The following is a 20,668-nucleotide window of genomic DNA, read 5'->3' as shown; positions in this document are numbered from 1 at the left end:
AAAATTGAAGATGCAATGCGTCAGAAAAGGAATGGAGGCTGAGGTAACCTACACTGACAGTAAAAACATGCAGTGGAGGTATCCAATGAGTTTGGTTGATAGGACATGCCATTGTAGGGGATGGCAGATCCGTGGGATACCCTGCATACATGCATTTTTTTCATGAGGGTTATAGGGGCGGAGAAGGTGAAGTTGATCAATATGTGTTAGAGTATTTCTCTGTTGCCAAATTTAGGCCTGCATATGCTATGAATGTTCCTACCTTGTTGGGAAAAGACCAATGGATGAAAGTCGATCCAGGCTTCAAACTGTACTCTCCATTTTTGACTACACCGGCAGGTAGGCCGAGGAAGAATAGGATCAGAGCTAGTGCAGAGGGTGGTGCACCGATTTGAAAACGAAAGTGCAAACGTTGTGGAATCCGTGGACACATTGCTAGACTTTGTAAAAATGAAGTTGACCTAGCTTTTGGAATGGAAGATCAGGCGGGAGCAGCAAATGCAAAGGAGAATGAAGCATCAATTTAACATGAGGAGATCGAAGCAGCAATTCAACATGAGGAGATTGAAGCAGCAATTCAACATGAGGAGATTGAAGCAGCAATTCATCCGATGGAGATTGAAGCAGCAATTCAACATGAGGAGATTGAACCGATGGATCGAGAGCTGCTTGAACCGATGGATCAAGAGCAGAGAAAATAGATGGATCGAGAGCTGCTTGAACCGATGGATCGAGCGCAGAAGGAAGAGATGAAGAGAGATTACCTTGATTTTATGATTGGCCAGATGAGGGATAACTTGGAAGAGCAGATTGCAGAAGCAAAAGCACAAGCTTCGCAGAAGAAGAAGAACAAGAAAGAGGCCAAAAGGAAGGTAGATGATACGTCCAAAACGTATCTACTTTCCCGAACACTTTTGCTATTGTTTTGCCTCTAATTTGTGTATTTTGGATGCAACTAACACGGACTAACGATGTTTTCAGCAGAACTGTCCTGGTGTCTCGTTTTTGTGCAGAAATCCAACTTTCAGGAAAATCTTTGGAATTTATGCGAAAGGTCCTATTTTTCCAGAAGACTCACGGAGCCAGAAGGGCAAGTCAGATGGAGGCCCGAGGGCCCCACACCCTAGGGCGGCGCGGCCCAGGAGGGGGGCGCGCGGCCCTAGCGTGTGCCCCCCTCGGCCGGCCTCCGACGCCCTCCTCTGGACTACTTAAAGGGTTCGATCTAAAACTCGCGACCAAGAAGTGGAAGTCGCCAGAAACCCTCCAGAACGCCGCCACATCGCGAAACTCCGTCTCGGGAGCCAGAAGTCTCTGTTCTGGCACTCCGCCGGGACGGGGAATTGGAGGAGATCATCGCCATCATCATCACCAACGCCTCTCCATCGACCAGCCATGTTTCCCCCATCCATGTGTGAGTAATTCCCCCGCTGTAGGCCGAAGGGGATGGTAGGGATTGGATGAGATTGGTCATGTAATAGCATAAGATTGTTAGGGCATAGTGCCTAGTGTCCGTATCAGGTTTAGCAGCCATTTTATTAATTAAAGAAGATTGTGACGCAGACATGTATGCGATTCGGTTTTCAGCATTTGGAAGTTTAGTTTGCAACCCAGAGATCTCCATATTCAGATTTTCAAGTTGATTTCCTATATTCTTCAACAAGGTAGATTGTTCATTCATAGTTTTAGTAAACAATTTATTTTGCTCATATTGTGATTGCATAAAGCTCTTGGTGGATCTTTCAATTTCTAACATCTTTTCCTCATTAGGTGAAGCATATCTACCATAAGAGTTACCATTAGCAGGATATGGCCTAGAATTATTATAATTGTTATTTTTAATGAAATTCACATCAACATGTTCTTTTTGAGCAACCAATGAAGCTAACGGAACATTATTAGGATCAACATTAGTCCTACCATTCACAAGCATAGACATAATAGCATCAATCTTATCACTCAAGGAAGAGGTTTTTTCAACAGAATTTACCTTCTTACCTTGTGGAGCTCTTTCCGTGTGCCATTCAGAGTAATTAATCATCATATTATCAAGCAGCTTTGTTGCGTTGCCAAGAGTGATGGACATAAAGGTACCTCCAGCAGCTGAATCCAATAGGTTCCGCGAAGAAAAATTCAGTCCTGCATAAAAGGTTTGGATGATCATCCAAGTAGTCAGTCCATGGGTTGGGCAATTTTTAACCAAAGATTTCATTCTTTCCCATGCTTGGGCAACATGCTCATTATCCAATTGTTTAAAATTCATTATGCTACTTCTCAAAGATATAATTTTAGCAGGAGGATAATATCTACCAATAAAAGCATCCTTGCATTTAGTCCATGAATCAATACTATTTCTAGGCAGAGATAGCAACCAATCTTTAGCTCTTCCTCTTAATGAGAAAGGAAACAATTTTAATTTTATAATATCACCATCTACATCCTTATACTTTTGCATTTCACATAGTTCAACAAAATTATTGAGATGGGCAGCAGCATCATCAGAACTAACACCAGAAAATTGCTCTCTCATAACAAGATTCAGTAAAGCAGGTTTAATTTCAAAGAATTCCGCTGTAGTAGCAGGTGGAGCAATAGGCGTGCATAAGAAATCATTATTATTTGTGGTTGTGAAGTCACACAACTTAGTATTTTCAGGAGTACCCATTTTAGCAACAGTAAATAAAGCAAACTAGATAAAGTAAATGCAAGTAACTAATTTTTGTGTGTTTTTGATATAGCAAACAAGATAGCAAGTAAAGTAAAACTAGCAACTAATTTTTTTGTATTTTGTTTTAGTGCAGCAAACAAAGTAGTAAATAAAATAAAGCAAGACAAAAACAAAGTAAAGAGATTGGAGGTGGAGACTCCCCTTGCATCGTCTCTTGATCTCCCCGGCAACGGCGCCAGAAAACAGTCTTGATACGCGTACAACACGCGACCGTTGGGAACCCCAAGAGGAAGGTGTGATGCGTACAGCGGCAAGTTTTCCCTCAGTAAGAAACCAAGGTTTATCGAACCAGTAGGAGCCAAGAAGCACGTTGAAGGTTGATGGCGGCGAGATGTAGTGCGGCGCAATACCAGGGATTCCGGCGCCAACGTGGAACCTGCACAACACAACCAAAGTACTTTGCCCCAACGAAACAGTGAGGTTATCGATCTCACCGGCTTGCTGTAACAAAGGATTAGATGTATAGTGTGGATGATGATTGTTGCAGAAAACAGTAGAACGAGTATTGCAGTAGATTGTATTCGATTAAAAGAATGGACCGGGGTCCACAGTTCACTAGAGGTGTCTCTCCCATAAGATAAATAGCATGTTGGGTTAACAAATTACGGTTGGGCAATTGACAAATAAAGAGGGCATGACCATGCACATACATGATATGATGAGTATTGTGAGATTTAATTGGGCATTACGACAAAGTACATAGACCGCTATCGAGCATGCATCTATGCCTAAAAAGTCCACCTTCAGGTTATCATCCGAACCTCTTCCAGTATTAAGTTGCAAACAACAGACAATTGCATTAAGTATGGTGCGTAATGTAATCAACAACTACATCCTCGGACATAGCATCGATGTTTTATCCCTAGTGGCAACAGCACATCCACAACCTTAGAACTTTCTGTCACTGTCCCAGATTTAATGGAGGCATGAACCCACTATCGAGCATAAATACTCCCTCTTGGAGTTACTAGCAAAAACTTGGCCAGAGCCTCTACTAATAACGGAGAGCATGCAAGATCATAAACAACACATAGGTAATAGATTGATAATCAACATAGCATAGTATTCTCTATCCATCGGATCCCAACAAACACAACATATAGCATTACAGATAGATGATCTTGATCATGTTAGGCAGCTCACAAGACCCGACAATGAAGCACAATTAGGAGAAGACGACCATCTAGCTACTGCTATGGACCCATAGTCCAGGGGTGAACTACTCACTCATCACTCCGGAGGCGACCATGGCGGTGAAGAGTCCTCCGGGAGATGATTCCCCTCTCCGGCAGGGTGCCGGAGGCGATCTCCTGAATCCCCCGAGATGGGATTGGCGGCGGCGGCGTCTGATAACCCACAAGTATAGGGGATCGCAGCAGTCTTCGAGGGTAGTAAAACCCAAATTATTGATTCGACACAAGGGGAGACAAAGAATACTTGAAAGCCTTAACAGCGGAGTTGTCAATTCAGCTGCACCTGGAAACAGACTTGCTCGCAAGAATTTATCAGTAGTAACAGTTTTATGGCAGTAGCAGTAGTGAATAACAGCAGCAGAGTAACACAGACAACAGTAGTAATTATAGTAAACAGCAGGATTAAAATACTGTAGGCACGGGGACGGATAACTTGCGTTGCATGGATGAGAGAAACTCATGTAACAATCATATCAGGGCATTTGCAGATAATAATAAAACGGTGTCCAAGTACAAAGCAATCAATAGGCATGTGTTCCATATATAGTCGTACGTGCTCGCAATGAGAAACTTGCACAACATCTTTTGTCCTACCAGCCGGTGGCAGCCGGGCCTCAAGGGAATCTACTGGATATTAAGGTACTCCTTTTAATAGAGTACCGGAGCAAAGCATTAACACTCCGTGAACACATGTGATCCTCACATAACTACCATCCCCTCCGGTTGTCCCAATTTCTGTCACTTCGGGGCCATTGGTTCCGGACAGCGACATGTGTATACAACTTGCAGGTAAGATCATAAAACAATGAATATCATGATGAAACAATAACATGTTCAGATCTGAGATCATTGCACTCGGGCCCTAGTGACAAGCATTAAGCATAACAAGTTGCAACAATATCATCAAAGTACCAATTACGGACACTAGGCACTATGCCCTAACAATCTTATGCTATTACATGACCAATATCATCCAATCCCTACCATCCCCTTCGGCCTACAGCGGGGGAATTACTCACACATGGATGGGGGAAACATGGCTGGTCGATGGAGAGGCGTTGGTGGTGATGATGGTTATGATCTCCTCCAATTCCCCGTCCCGGCGGAGTGCCAGAACGGAGACTTCTGGCTCCCGAGACGGAGTTTCGCGATGTGGCGGCGTTCTGGAGGGTTTCTGGCGACTTCGACTTCTTGGTCGCGATTTTTAGATCGAACCCTTTAAGTAGTCCAGAGGGGGGCGTCGGAGGCCGGCCGAGGGGGCCACACGCTAGGGCCGTGCGCCCCCCTCCTGGGCCGCGCCGCCCTAGGGTGTGGGGCCCTCGGGCCTCCACCTGGCTTGCCCTTCTGGCTCCGTGAGTCTTCTGGAAAAATAGGACCTTTCGCATAAATTCCGAGGATTTTCCTGAAAGTTGGATTTCTGCACAAAAACGAGACACCAGAACAGTTCTGCTAAAAACAGCGTTAGTCCGTGTTAGTTGCATCCAAAATACACAAATTAGAGGCAAAACAATAGCAAAAGTGTTCGGGAAAGTAGATACGTTTTGGACGTATCAACTCCCCCCAAGCTTAGCTTATTGCTTGTCCTCAAGCAATTCAGTTAACAACTGACGCGATAAAAGAACTTTCACGAACACATTTGTTCATATGATGTATATATTCTCATGATATGGCTAGCACTTAGGCAGTTCATAATAAGATGCATGCAAATAAGATCATCTAACAGCTATCTCAATCATGAAGAGGTACCAACAATTAATAATAAACATAATGAATCATGTTTATAGGCAGGATTGCAATGTTCATAAAAGAGTATGATAAAGTGGTATCTCGCTTGCCCATATTTGATCAGCAAAACATAAATGCCCAAGCACCTCTGAAGTTCATAGAAAGACTAGAAATAGTGATTATCAAAGGTAAAAGCATCAAAGTTATACCGCAATCAATCATATTTTGGGACAAGCATATTATACTAAGAATGACAGTTGTGCTCTCAAGATAGTGCTCAAAGAAAGGATGGAAACACAACATAAAAGTAAAAGATTGACCCTTCGCAGAGGGAAGCAGGGATTAACATGCGCTAGAGCTTTTCATTTTTAAAGCAGGAGTAAAATTATTTTGAGAGGTGTTTGTTGTTGTCAACGAATGTAATGGGTACACCAACTACCTCGCCAACCGGACTTTCAAGAGCGGCTCCCATGAAGGACGTTATTTCTACCAGCAAGGTAGATCATCCCTCTTCTCTTTTGTTTACACACGTATTTTAGTTTTATTATGGGCGACACTCCCCCCAACCTTTGCTTACACAAGCAATGGCTAACCGAATCCTCGGGTGCCTTCCATCAATCACATACCATGGAGGAGTGTCTATTTGCAAAATTAAGTTGCTTACTGATGAATCAGAGCAAAACATGTGAAGAGAATTATTAATGAAGTTTGATTAATCGGGGCTGGGAACCCCATTGCCAGCTCTTTTTGCAAAATTATTGGATAAGCGGATGTGCCACTATTCCATAATGAAAGCCCGATCAAAAGTAAATGACAAGGTTGAAAGTTAAACACCTCATACTTCCTCATGAGCTATGAAACATTAACACAAATTGAGAAGCATTTTGAAGGTTTTAAAGGTAGCGCATGAGAATTTACTTGGAATGGTTTGAAATGCCATGCATAGGTATTTATGGTGGACACTTTGGAACAACTTGGTTTTCAGGTGTTTGGAAGCACGAGCAGCGTTCCCGCTCAGTACAAGTGAAGGCTAGCAATAGACTGGGGAGCGACAAATCAAGAGAGCAGTCACTGTCATAATCATGCTTGCGGCAAAATAAATTAACGGAGGCATAAAAGTGATACAAGAACTCTGAAGCAATGTAAATCATCGAGGCTTAATTGACTTTTATTCAGTCATATGCATGCGTGAGCATGTGCCAAGTCGATACAAATGAATTATTCAGAGGAGGATACCACAATGTCATACCTACTTATGAATAAAACAATGCAAGCAAACATCCATGACATGCTACTTATATTAATAAATTGGAGCTAAACATGAGAGATCATGAACTACTAGACTTTCTTAAATGACATATACCTCACATTAACTAACTAAGCATGCTCACATGGATGAGTATATGTACAAAAATGAAAACAAATAGAGTTCATACCAGCCTCTCACCACAATCCAATTGTCGTAGATCGTCATTATTGCCTTTTACTTGTGTAGCTTGGATAATATGAAATGAAAACCACGCTCCAGCCACCATAGACCATTGAACTCATAATGAACTTTACAAACCAAAGAAGAACAGCAAATATTTTTGGAGTTTTTGAATTGGAAACAAGAACAAAAGGAAACAAGCAAACAAAGCAAAATCTTTTTGGGTTTTCTTATAGCAAACCAACGATAGCAAATAAAGCAAAATAAATGCAAGAAACCAAAATAAACAAGTGGTGAAGAGAAACAACAGAAATATTTTTGGTCTTTTTGTGTTTTAGGAAAGAAACAAAGCGAAAACAAGAAAATGGAAACTAGAAAAATCACATAAACACAAAGCAGCAGAAATTCGTCAAACTTGACAGCAGTACAGTACTCGATTTTTAAGAAATTCTTCCACTGCTCAAATCGAAAAGTGTTCAACTAATGAAAGTTAGATAACAACATGGGGAACATGCACAAAAATTGGCTTCGCAAAATATCGTTCTGGATATTTTTGAGAATTTTTTCGGTAACAGTCCAGAATCTGTTTTTAGGCAGCACTTCCCCAAATATCATCTCCCTCTCATTAGAAAACCACTCAAACAAACTAAACAAGTATATACAAGTATCCAGCAACCATAATATGTAAAGAATGAGTGATGCCGGTATATCTCCCCCCAAGCTTAGGCTTTTGGCCTAAGTGGAGTTCAACCCCAGCGAGGGTCCAGGAAGTAGCATCTCCGTAGTACGACGAAGATGGATCATATTCCGGGTATGTGCTAGAAGAAGCACCCGGATACGTGACGGTGTAGTCGTAGGAGGGCTCGGCGTCCTCGGAGTCATGCTGCTGGTGGAAGCCTTGTATCTTCAATTTCTCCTCCACCTCCTCCTTAGAGCGCGACCATGGTTTCCTGTCAATACTGAACAAATCTGGCTGGGGCAAAGGGATTTCCTTCTCATCCCCGTCAGCAAACAACATTCTATAGACCAAATTATCTGAAGTGGAATCAGCGGTAACAAAATGATGGCTCTTCATTGCAGCAATATAAGCCTCTTAGGAGTTAATGGCACATCATTAGAATCAAGAGGAGTTTCTAAATGTGTTAAAATGCGCAATGCAATAGTTCCTCCAAAAATAGGCCCCCTGTTAGACAGGCGACGAGCAATAAGAGACCCAAGATGATAAGGTGTCTCTCCAGTAAGTGCAGCAATTAAGAAAGCAAGATGGTAGCTAGAAATATTGCTAGTGTTCTCCATACCAAGAATGCTAGTAGCGATGTAATAGGCAAAATACTTAATGGCGGGGAGTTGGATATTCCTTATCTTGCCACGTTGAATGGTGCGACAATCATCATTGGTGATTCCTCGATAGAGCTCCAACAAGACCCTGGGGTTGTCCTCAATCTTCCTTGCTGTACCTACAGGGGCAATACCCAATGCAACACAAAAGTCTTCCAATGTCATAGTAATAGCATTACCATAAATCTTGAATGCAACTGTCGGGCCATAGTGCTTGTTGTGGAACTTGAAGCTTTCGACGAAGATTTTGGTGAGCATGTAGTATTGCTCCCTTTCATCTCCCGCGTAGGCGGCTAAGCCCGCCCTGTTTATGAGGGTAAAGAAGTCATCCAACAACCCTGCATTACTCAAAAAATCATAACATGGGAAAGATGAAGCGTTAGGAACTCCATTGTCTTCTTCGGGCTCGAAGCTTGGCGCGATGACATCCTCATTGTAGGATCTCCTAAATCGGGTGGCGGTCCTAGAGGGCCTTCCGGTGCTGGTTGTCTCTCTCTCAAACACTTCTCCAAAGTTGAAATTATTCATCTTCCTTTTCTGAAATTTTTCAACAAACATTATAAAATTTGATTTGGTGACATATAATCGAGGGGAACTACTATAGGAACTTGCTAGAGTACTAATCATGCATCAAAACTAGTTTATACAACTTAAAACAAGCATGCAAGCTCACTAAACATGTTACCTACAGCAGCAAAATATTCAAGATATACTCAACCAAACAAAATTCTACTTGGATAATCGGGGGAGTCACATACCGGAGAGCAAATGTGCCAAATTTCAGACAGAAATCTGGGCTGAGCAAAGAGATCGAAAAATCCTGAGCTCTTGAGCAAAAACGCGAGTGAGAGAAAGCTGGTGCTGATTTTTTCGGGAGAGAGAAGAGTGTGGGAGGAAGAGATGCTAAAGTGGGGCAAAGGGGGACCCACACAACAGGGTGGCGCGCCCCCCTTGCTGGCCGCGCCGGCCTGTGGGGTGCCACCCTGGGGTGCCCCACTGGTCATCCCCAGGTGCTCCCGGGTGCATTTTCGAAAAATAGGACCAACGGTATAATTTTTGTGAATTTTTGAAAACTTTGAAAAATGCACATTTCTGGGTATTAAATTTATTATTACTGGACATGAAATTTTTTGAAATCTCTAATTAACTAAGGAACTTTGCAAAACAAAAGTGCTACAGCAAGTAGAACAAGTGGAGGAAGAAAGAGATGTTGTTTACCTCCTCTATGCATATAAAAAGTATTTGTTAACAAGGTTGATCAAGTCTTGCCACCAAATAAATTTTACATAGCATAAGAAGAAATAAACCTCAAATCAATCATGTTACCTTGAATTGTATTGATATGGATCCAATCATAAGACTTTGATAACCTTCTTTAGGCTCATATATAGGACAATCGATAGTTCCAATTTTGATAGTTCTCACATTAGAAATAGTATTGACTCCACATACTTTATCAATCCTCTTGGGGAAATAGACGGTATGCTCCTTATCATCAACATTGAAAGTGACCTTTCCTTTATTGCAATCAATAACAGCCCCTACGGTGTTAAGAAAAGGTCTCCCAAGAATAATAGACATATTATCATCTTCAGGCATTTCCAACACAACAAAATCAGTTAATATCAAGCAGTTATTAGTAACTTGAACAGGAACATCCTCACATATACCAACAGGAATAGCAGTAGATTTATCAGCCATTTGTAAAGATATATCAGTAGGTATCAACTTATCTAAATAAAGTCTCTTATAAAGAGAAAAAGGCATAACACTAACACCGGCTCCCAAGTCACATAGAGCAGTTTTAACATAATTATTCTTAATAGAACAAGGAATAGTAGGTATACCTGGGTCGCCCAACTTCTTTGGAACTTTTCCATTGAAAGAGTAATTAGGAAGCATAGTGGAAATTTCCTCATTGGGGATTTTCCTTTTGTTAGTAACAATATCTTCCATATACTTTGAATAAGGAGGCAATTTAATAGCATCAGTCAAAGGGATTTGCAAGAATAAAGGTTTCATCCAATCACAAAATTTATTATAGTGTTCTTCTTCCTTCGATTTTAGTTTCTTAGCAGGAAAAGGCATTTGCTTTTGTACCCAAGGTTCCCTTTCATTACCATGTTTCTTAGCAATAAAATCTTCTTTAGTATACTTTTTATTTTTATCATGCTTGTCAGGTTCATCTTCAACCTCTTCTTTATCAGAAGCATCTTTCTTATCATTATCATTACCATTATCATGTTCATTACCACTTTTAGTTTCAGCATCAGAGATAGAAATACTATTAGGATCATTAACAGGTTCAGAGGATTCTACAACCTTTTTATGTTTCTTCTTCTTTTTCTTAGAAGGAGCACTAGATTCAATTCGTTGAGAATCTTGTTCAATTCTTTTGGGATGCCCTTCAGGATATAGAGGATCCTGGGTAGAGACACCACCTCTAGTTGTTACTTCATAAGCATGTTTCTCTTTAGAATTATTTTTTAACAAGTCACTTTGCACTTTAGTAAGTTGATCAATTTGAGTTTGAACCATTTAAAAATGTTTAACAAGCATCTTAACATCATTGGAGGTTCTCTCCACAATATCATGCAAATTACTAATAGCTTGAGAATTTTCATTAGATGATTCTCTACTCTCATATTAAAATTTTCTTGCTTAACAATATAATTATCAAACTCATCTAAGCATTGAGCAGGAGGTTTTGAATACGGAATATCTTCCCTAGTAAAGCGCTGAAGGGAGTTTACCTCAATCATGGATGAAGGGGGAATTATCTCACATATATCTTCTATGGGAGGTAGATTCTTCACATCTTTGGATTTAATACCTTTCTCCTTGAGAGACTTCTTGGCTTCCCTCATATCTTCATCATTCAATTTAATTAAACTCCTCTTCTTCAATATTGGCGTTGGAGTTGGTTCAGGTGTATTCCAATCATCATGATTCCGGCCTATTTTAGCCAATAATTCTTCAGCTTCGTCTGGAGTTCTTTTTCTGAAAACACAACCAGCACAACTATCCAAATATGCCCTAGACTCAACGGTTAGTCCACTATAAAATATATCAAGTAAATCATGCTTTTCCAAATCATGTCCAGGTCGAGCTCTGATAAGAGAGCAAAATCTTGCCCAAGCTTCTGGCAATTTCTCTCCATCTTCCTGGTCAAAGCTATAAATTTTCTGTAAAGCAGCATGTTGAGCACTAGCAGGAAAGTATTTTCGAAAGAAAAGATCACGCAAATCAGTTGGACTTTTAATAGAACCAGGAGGCAAATTATTATACCAAGTTTTAGCATCATCCTTTAATGAGAAAGGAAAAAAATTTAGCGACAAAGTAAGTACGCATCTTGACATCATCAGAAAACAAGCTACTCATAGAAGAAAGTTCAATCATGTGTTCTACAGCACTTTCTTTTTCAGTACCACAAAAGGGTGCTTTCTCTACAATAGCTATATGAGATAGATCAAGAGAAAAATCATAATCTTTATCCTTAATGCATATAGGAGATGTGGCAAATTCAGGATCAGGAGATAGCTTATGTCTAACAGTATATTATGCGAGAAACTTTTTAATTTTTCTTGCATCAGCAGTAGCATTGCATCTATTAATAAAATCATCATTAAGCTCCACATAATCTTCATCAAGATCATCACTAGAATAATCAAGTTCAGGTGAATTAACAGGTGTAGCAGCATTTTCATTAGGAGTTTCAGCATTTTCAATTTGTCTAGACCTAGCAATTGTAGCATCTAGAAAGGATCCCAATGAACCACTATCATCAAGCACAGCAGAAACATTATCAATATTATGAGAATTTTCAGATTCAGCAGAAGTACCAGCAAGTGAAGCTTGCGGCGGTGAAACAAGTTGACTTATCACAGATGGTGAATCAAGAGTAGCAGAGGTACTCAGAGTTGTACCTTTTCTTGTAGTGGATGGTAATATGGCGACTTTAGAATCGCGAGGTTTACCCATTATGGAGAATTTGCAGCGAACAATATCAATCCAAGTGAACTTCCAAATAAAGCTATGCTCCCCGGCAACGGCGCCAGAAAACAGTCTTGATAACCCACAAGTATAGGGGATCGCAGCAGTCTTCGCGGGTAGTAAAACCCAATTTATTGATTCGACACAAGGGGAGACAAAGAATACTTGAAAGCCTTAACAGCGGAGTTGTCAATTCAGCTGCACCTGGAAACAGACTTGCTCGCAAGAGTTTATCAGTAGTAACAGTTTTATGGCAGTAGCAGTAGTGAAATAACAACATCAGAGTAACACAGACAGCAGTAGTAATTATAGTAAACAGCAGGATTAAAATACTGTAGGCACGGGGACGGATAACGGGCGTTGCATGGATGAGAGAAACTCATGTAACAATCATAGCAGGGCATTTGCAGATAATAATAAAACGGTGTCCAAGTACAAAGCAATCAATAGGCATGTGTTCCATATATAGTCGTACGTGCTCGCAATGAGAAACTTGCACAACATCTTTTGTCCTACCAGCCGGTGGCAACCGGGCCTCAAGGGAATCTACTGGATATTAAGGTACTCCTTTTAATAGAGTACCGGAGCAAAGCATTAACACTCCGTGAACACATGTGATCCTCACATCACTACCATCCCCTCCGGTTGTCCCAATTTCTGTCACTTCGGGGCCATTGGTTCCGGACAGCGACATGTGTATACAACTTGCAGGTAAGATCATAAAACAATGAATATCATAATGAAACAATAACACAGATCTGAGATCATGGCACTCGGGCCCTAGTGACAAGCATTAAGCATAACAAGTTGCAACAATATCATCAAAGTACCAATTACGGACACTAGGCACTATGTCCTAACAATCTTATGCTATTACATGACCAATCTCATCTAATCCCTACCATCCCCTTCGGCCTACAGCGGGGGAATTACTCACACATGGATGGGGGAAACATGGCTGGTCGATGGAGAGGCATTGGTGGTGATGATGGTGATGATATCCTCCAATTCCCCGTCCCGGTGGAGTGCCAGAACGGAGACTTCTGGCTCCCGAGACGGAGTTTCGCGATGTGGCGGCGTTCTGGCGACTTCGACTTCTTGGTCGCGATTTTTAGATCGAACCCTTTAAGTAGTCTAGAGGAGGGCGTCGGAGGCCGGCCGAGGGGGCCACACGCTAGGGCCGCGTGCCCCCCTCCTGGGTCGCGCCGCCCTAGGGTGTGGGGCCCTTGGGCCTCCACCTGGCTTGCCCTTCTGGCTCCGTGAGTCTTCTGGAAAAATAGGACCTTTCGCATAAATTCCGAGGATTTTCCTGAAAGTTGGATTTCTGCACAAAAACGAGACACCAGAACAGTTCTGCTGAAAACAGCGTTAGTCCGTGTTAGTTGCATCCAAAATACACAAATTAGAAGCAAAATAATAGCAAAAGTGTTCGGGAAAGTAGATACGTTTTGGACGTATCAGCGTCTCTGGAAGGTTTTTCGTATCGTGGCTCTCGGTACTGGGGGTTTCGCGACGAAGACCTTAAGTAGGCGGAAGGGCAGGTCAGGAGGCATCACGGGGGGCCCACACGCTAGGGCCGCGCGGGCCCCCCTGGGCCACGCGGGCCCCCCCTGGGCCGCGCCGCCCTAGTGTGGCGGCGCCCCGTGGCCCCACTTCGTCTCTCCCTCGGACTTCTGGAAGCTTCGTGTGAAAATAGGCCCCTGGGCGTTGATTTCGTCCAATTCCGAGAATATTTCCTTACTAGGATTTCTGAAACCAAAAACAGCAGAAAACAGCAACTGGCTCTTCGGCATCTCGTTAATAGGTTAGTGCCGGGAAATGCATAAATATGACATAAAGTATGCATAAAACATGTAGATATCATCAATAATGTGGTATGGAACATAAGAAATTATCGATACGTCGGAGACGTATCAGGTTGATACGTCCAAAACGTATCCACCTTCATGAACACTTTTTTTTGTTGTTTGCCCTCTATCTTGTGTGTTTTGAATACAACTAACATGAGCAGAATTGCTCTCGTGTCTCATTTTTTGTGCAGAAATCCAACTTTTGGGAAAATTCCCGGAAAATATGGAAAAACCAATATTTCACCTGAAGACTCCCGATGCCAGAAGACAAGACTGAGGGGGACCAAGAGGAGCCGACACCCACCCTTGGCGCGGGCCAGGCCTTGGCGGCGCCAAGGGGTGGTCTGGCCGCCTCGGCCACCCCTTCGACCTCTCCTTCGCACTATAAGAAGCCCTTGGACCTCAAAACCGAGGGGGGTTCGACGTGTTTCCAGAAGAGCTCCGCTGCTCCGCCGCCACCAGAAGCCCCAATACGGGGACCAGAAACTCCGTTCTGGCACCCTGCCGGGACGGGGATTTGGAGGAGATCATCGCCATCATCGACGTCTCTCCATCAACCATCCATGATCCCCCATCCATGTGTGAGTAATTCCCCGCTGTAGGCTGTAGGGGATGGTAGGGATGAGATTGGGCATGTAATAGCTATAATAATTGTTATGGGCATAGTGCCTAGTATCCGTTGTTAGTATTTTTAACATTGTTGCAACTTGTTGTGCTTAATGCTCGTCACTTTGGGCTCGAGTGCCATGATCTCAGACCTGAACATGTTATTGAATCATGAGGATAATTATTGTTTTTGATCATATCTGCAAGTTTTATACACATATTGTTGTCCGGAACCCGATGCCCCAAGGTGACGATAATTGGGATAACCGGAGGGGATGGCTATGATGTGAGGATCACGTGTGTTCACGGAGTGTTAATGTTTTGCTCCGGTACTCTATTAAAGGAGTACCTTAATTACCAGTAGTTTTCCTAGAGCCCCCGTTGAAACGGGATGGTAGGACAAAAGATGTCGTGCAAGTTTCTCATTGCGAGCACGCACGACTAAATAGAAACACACGCCTATGGTTATATTATGCTAAGATGATTATATCATTATTACTTGCAATGCCTATGTCTTTCTATTATATGGACTCTCTCATTCATGCAACGCCCGTTCATCCATCCATATGCCTACAATATTTTAATCATGTTGTCTACTGCAATCACCGTTGCTGCCTGTTTTTATTTCGCTACTACTATTACTTCACTACTACCACTGCTATAAAAATGTTAATACTGATAAACTGTTGTGAGCAAGTCTATTTTCAGGTGCAGGTGAATTGACAACTTATCTGCTAAAGCTTATAAATATTCTTTGGTTCCCCTTGTGTCGAACCAATAAACTTAGGTTTTACTTCCCTCGAAAACTGTTGCGATCCCCTATACTTGTGGGTCATCAGGTGGCATCTATGATTCTTCACATCATGATCATCGAGGAAGATAAGGATCTAGACTTGAAGTTTATTTATGAAAATGTTGGTAGACGTGACAACTTACAAGAAACATGGACAAAAATCCAAGCATATTTTGAGACGCACCAAAAGATTTAAGACTTAGTGACACATACCCAATTTTGTAATGATCTTGATAGGCATTAAGGAATCCCCACCGGGAGCCCCCAAGGGCCCCCGAAACGGTCTTTGGGGGCTAAGGCGCAAAATGCTCCCCTACCAGTGCCCCCCAAACCGTATCGACGCTCAGAGCGGCCCGATAAAATACCTGGAACTCTGGTGCCAGCCCCGCGACTCGAGGGTCGAACAGGGGCACCGGCAACACTTGGCACGTCTAAAATGACGTGTGGGCCCCGCCTGGCAGGGTCACAACCCGCAGTCAAAGCGATGCTCGCACCTCGTCTCCTCACCGTGACTAAAATCCAAGAGGGATAGCGCGTCGCCGGCGTGGGAGTAATGCGTGAGTGGCATCTCACCTACCGCCTTGCCACCGTCTATGCCCCATAACCCCCCACCAGACTTGCCCATCCATTCCCACCTAAACTCTAGCCGCCATGGCCAACAACTACGAAGCGGCCTAGGGAGGTCGATGATAGCGGCGGTGGCGACCGCACCCACACCTCACAATCGGGGAGGCGCACATGCTATGCGAGGTGGGGGTCCTCGTCCTATCGGATTGGCGTCTCTCCTCAAGATGGGAGATCTCTGTCGGCGGCTACGTTGTGTTGCCGTTGTCGGACTGCCACGCGTAGCTACAATGGCTATGTGCGTTGGCGGCGGAGCAAGCTCACTCTGAAGGACCCGAGTTGGGCCACCAATAGCCAGTTATGAGGACCGCTTTTTTGGGGCAGAACGTGAGGTGGCCCTCGTCACCACCATCGGCCCGTACTGCGCCCCCTACAACCGATTCATCTACCGAGACTGGTGGAGGGGCTGCAATTTAGACACCATGCTAGCCCAGCTTGGCTTCACGCCTGGCTCGCCCCCGCTGAGGATACCACGGTGTCCGCACTACGTCGCGTTGTTGCCGCTCGTCCACCACAAGAGCTTCCACCCCGTATAGTTGGAGCTAGTGTTGCCGGCACGCCAAGGGTGTGGCATCGTCTTCCGCCCCGTCAAGTCGGGGCCAAAGGAGGAGTCGGAGTTGCCTCCTCGTGGCCGTGTCACCTTCCGTCGCCCTGACGTAAAGAAGGTGAAAGCATCGCCACCTCCACCGGCTTCGGAGGCAGAGAAGAAGGTGGCCAAGTACATGCTTGGCTCGACGATGCTGCGTACCGTCGATTACCCGGAGGACAGCCTAGACTCGCCAACTTGATGGTGTTGTCCGCGAACATCGTCCCGGCCGCAGATGAGTTCACCAAGTGGTGGTCGGTGCAGGACAATGGTGCCATCGTCGACGTGGACGATGAGTCCAACTACGGCTTCTTGGCGTCGTTTTGGGATGTGGACGACATCGACGACGGCCGGGACGAAGAGGCGAACAGCGGGCCCTCCCTGGACTGAAGCGCCTTCGATGAGCACCACTAGATCTAGGTTATTTTAGTTTGATTAAATTTCTTTTAAATATGTTCAAATTGATGTAAAAACTTCAAATTAAATGAAATTCGTTTAATTTTAAATATAATTTATTTCCTTTTTGCATTTTCTCATTGGGGGGTCCATTTTGGGGGCGGGGGTGCCGGTGCGGGGCAGCGACCACTGCCCCCCAAACCGCGGAAGGAAATGCCGATAAATGGATCTTCCGGTTGCTGGTCTCCATTTGGGAGGCACCGGTGGGATGCCGTTGGTAGTATCTCTATGGGTAATAGTCTCTCAAATTATTTATATGACATGTGCGATTTGAACGATTCTTTTCATCCCAGACCATCGATTTTGTTTAATTATTTAGATTTGAACTACTCTATTAATATAATTTGGATTATTATTGTATTTTGTAATGTCAAAACATTAATAAATTTGATTAATGTTGTCATTACACACATATATATGCTTAAATTCTAAAATATTTACTCCATCGAGCAGAAAAATGGCTTGCATGACAATAATTTGTGCCAGTGTCAGCCAGCCCATAACGAAAATCTTTCATTTCAGCGACTCGTTAACTAGGAAGAGCTTTTACAGGCGAAAACATTCGTCGGCTTATGTTTGCACAACAGAAATGCGTTGAATAAATAATGGAGCATTCACGTGACCCTACTTTGTACGCCCGGCTCGTAGCGCACGTAGCTTACTGGCCACCTTGCAGCTCTTACGCTCTAGCCATTTCAAACAACATTCGCCCGGCTCGATCTCCCACGGCTATATATAACACTGGTGCCTCGCCACCAGTGCTCCCTGCTTCAAGAACCAACGTGTCCGGCACTCCGGCGTAAGTGATTAGCCAATGGATCATGGGGGCGGTGCTGGCAGGAGCAGTAGCCGGCTCCGGGACCGGTTGGCCCGGATGTTCCGGCCGGGCTCGCTCCTCCGCTCGACCTGCAACAACAACACTGCGTCGACCTCCTCCTCGTCGTGCTCTGCAGCCGTGAGCTCGGCGGCGGACGGGGTGACGGCGTCGAAGCCGGCCCCGAGCTCCGCCTGCTCCTCCAGCCGCGCGCTCCTCGCCGCCGACTCCGCCGTGTCCAGGGACAGGGAGTCCTTCCTCACCTCCTCTCGCCGCGATTACGCCGTCCTCGTCGGCCGCACCGAGTCCTTCTCCAACGCCCTCGACCGCGTGCACCGCCGGGCCGGCAGCGTCGGCGCGGCGCAGCCTCTGGTTCCCTCTCGCTTCTCTATGCACGCGTCGCCTCTGATGGAGAGCGAGAAAAAGGAAAAAGAGAAGAGCCCTCTCTACTGTCATCCGCGCCACCGCCACCGCCTCGGTGGCAGCGCCAAGAGCGACAAGAGCAAGAAGCTGCTCTCGAGCAACCCCTACGGCTTCAGCAGCTCGAACGACGACGACGCCGACACCGACGGCGACGACGTCTTCAGCAGCGACGCCGACGAGCGCGGCCGCGGCGGCGCCAAGAAGGGGGAGGCGGAGGCCTTCTTCTCCTCCTCCAGAAGCTTCTCCTTCTCTTCGGACTCCTCCGAGTTCTACACCAAGAAGAAGAAACCTGCGAAGAAGTCCCCCGCCGCGGTGGCGCCCAAACCGCCGGTGCCGGTGGCGCAAAGGACAAGGAGGCAGAGACGCAAGCATCGACGCGCGGCGAGCAGCTGCGACACGTGCGGCGTGAAAGAAGGGTTCCGGCCGGTGGTGTCGGCGGCGGAGGAGCAGGTCCGCAGGGGGTTCGCGGTGGTGCAGCGGTCGCGGGACCCCTACGCCGACTTCCGTGCGTCGATGGTGGAGATGGTCGTGAGCAGGCAGATGTTCGGCGCGGCGGAGCTGGAGCGGCTGCTGCGGTCGTACCTCTCCCTCAACGCGCCGCGCCACCACCCCGTCATTCTCCAGGCCTTCTCCGACATCTGGGTCGTCCTCCACGGCGGCTAAGCTGGCTAGCTAGCTAGCTTAGCTCCCTAGCTCGCCTATCACTCAATTAGTCAGCTCTTAATCAAAGCCCCAAGACGCTTAGTAATTCACTAGGAACACTAGGAATGTCTCCTTAATTAGTCACTCGCAGTGTTCATCAATTCGATCTTAGTTTTAATCTTGGCTGTGCAGTGTGCAGTTCTTGCTGTAATAATGTATCGCCGTTCTTGGCTCTGAGCCTCTGACCACCCAGTGTGCGAAAGCTAGCTTCTGATTTGGAATTGGTTTCAGAACTGACCAGAGGGCGCCGTGGGTTTGTTTGCTAGCTACACGGGAGATGTACGGCGTTTTCTCTTGGGAGTCAATGATTTGAAAATCATCATGGCATTACAGAAATTTGGGTTTGCACATCCCATCTGTGTCGGCAAGGACTGTGTTTTAGTCGCCATTCTGAATCTGATGATGACAAGTTAATCATTTATCAAGGCCTAGAAAATCAGTGAGATGTTGTCCGATGTGTCATCTAGAGAAACTTTTCTAAAAACTCATGGAGTAGCAATCTTAAACAATGCATTTCCCAATTTCAACGACTTTACGGCTATTCATAGAAGGAGTACATTTCCCAAAAGCCTCTAAACGTGGGCTCATCCGTCAGTGATGATCAATGGTGCCGCATGCTTTCTTCAGAACCAGGGTAAAAAGGCTGCTGATATGCACATTACAACCTTAAATGTGAAACGTAAGGCCAGACAGCGCATATTGACAGAGGCTAGCAGTCAAAAAACGTACCCAAATTGTATAAAAACAACTCACTCGTTTGCACTTCACTACACTCTTTCTCTGCTGAATTTCTTTACTACAGAGAGCGCCAAGGAGGCAGCGCCGTATCAGCAATCACCCATGTAGAGCCAGCCAAGTCGGTCCAGATAAATTTCATTATATCTCGCCAGCACTATATGAACCATCGTCTTGTTCAAAAGAGAAAAAAAAAACATGCTCTGAGTATTACATTACATGCATGGAGAGTGAAAGTCTATTGCTCCACATGACATGGCGCATGCATCGACCACCTCCTCAAAAGAAGCCTTTGCTGCGCAAGACGTCAAGAGGAAAAGGGAATCGAAGATGGCAATAGAGTATCGCCTTTCCCTGCCCACATCATCACTAGCTTGGGATTCGATCCTCGAGTCGCATCGCCATCCCTCCTCATCACACATCAGCTGTCAGATCCGATCCAAATCAAATCACATCAAGATTCAAGAGGGAGATGTTAGTTAGTGTGCACCACAAGCAAAGGCATCAGGATAGGCGATCACTCACTAAGGATAGTAGTACGCTACTCGTCAGATAGTAGTACACTATGTGCAGTTTGACAAAGGTTTTAGAGTAAATTGTTAACATGTATAATACAAAATATTGTTAGTTACATCATAAAATGCATTTTCATATTATAACTAGTAAAATTTATGAC

The 20,668-nt window shown here is 44.6% G+C and overlaps 1 protein-coding gene across 1 annotated transcript; it reads left to right on the top strand.

The window, feature by feature from the left end:
• The first annotated feature begins 18,044 nt into the window (after positions 1 to 18,044).
• Positions 18,045 to 19,576, top strand: LOC127341977 (uncharacterized). The gene has a single exon (XM_051367920.2). It carries the CDS (start codon positions 18,133 to 18,135, stop codon positions 19,216 to 19,218), a length of 1,086 nt encoding a protein of 361 aa, XP_051223880.1. The 5' UTR covers positions 18,045 to 18,132; the 3' UTR covers positions 19,219 to 19,576.
• The last annotated feature ends 1,092 nt before the right edge of the window (positions 19,577 to 20,668 follow it).

Source organism: Lolium perenne, chromosome 3, assembly GCF_019359855.2.
Source record: "Lolium perenne isolate Kyuss_39 chromosome 3, Kyuss_2.0, whole genome shotgun sequence".
In the NCBI taxonomy this organism is placed as follows: Eukaryota; Viridiplantae; Streptophyta; class Magnoliopsida; order Poales; family Poaceae; genus Lolium; species Lolium perenne.
Note: the sequence above shows the minus strand (reverse complement) of the source record. Positions and strands in the feature narration are given on the sequence as shown.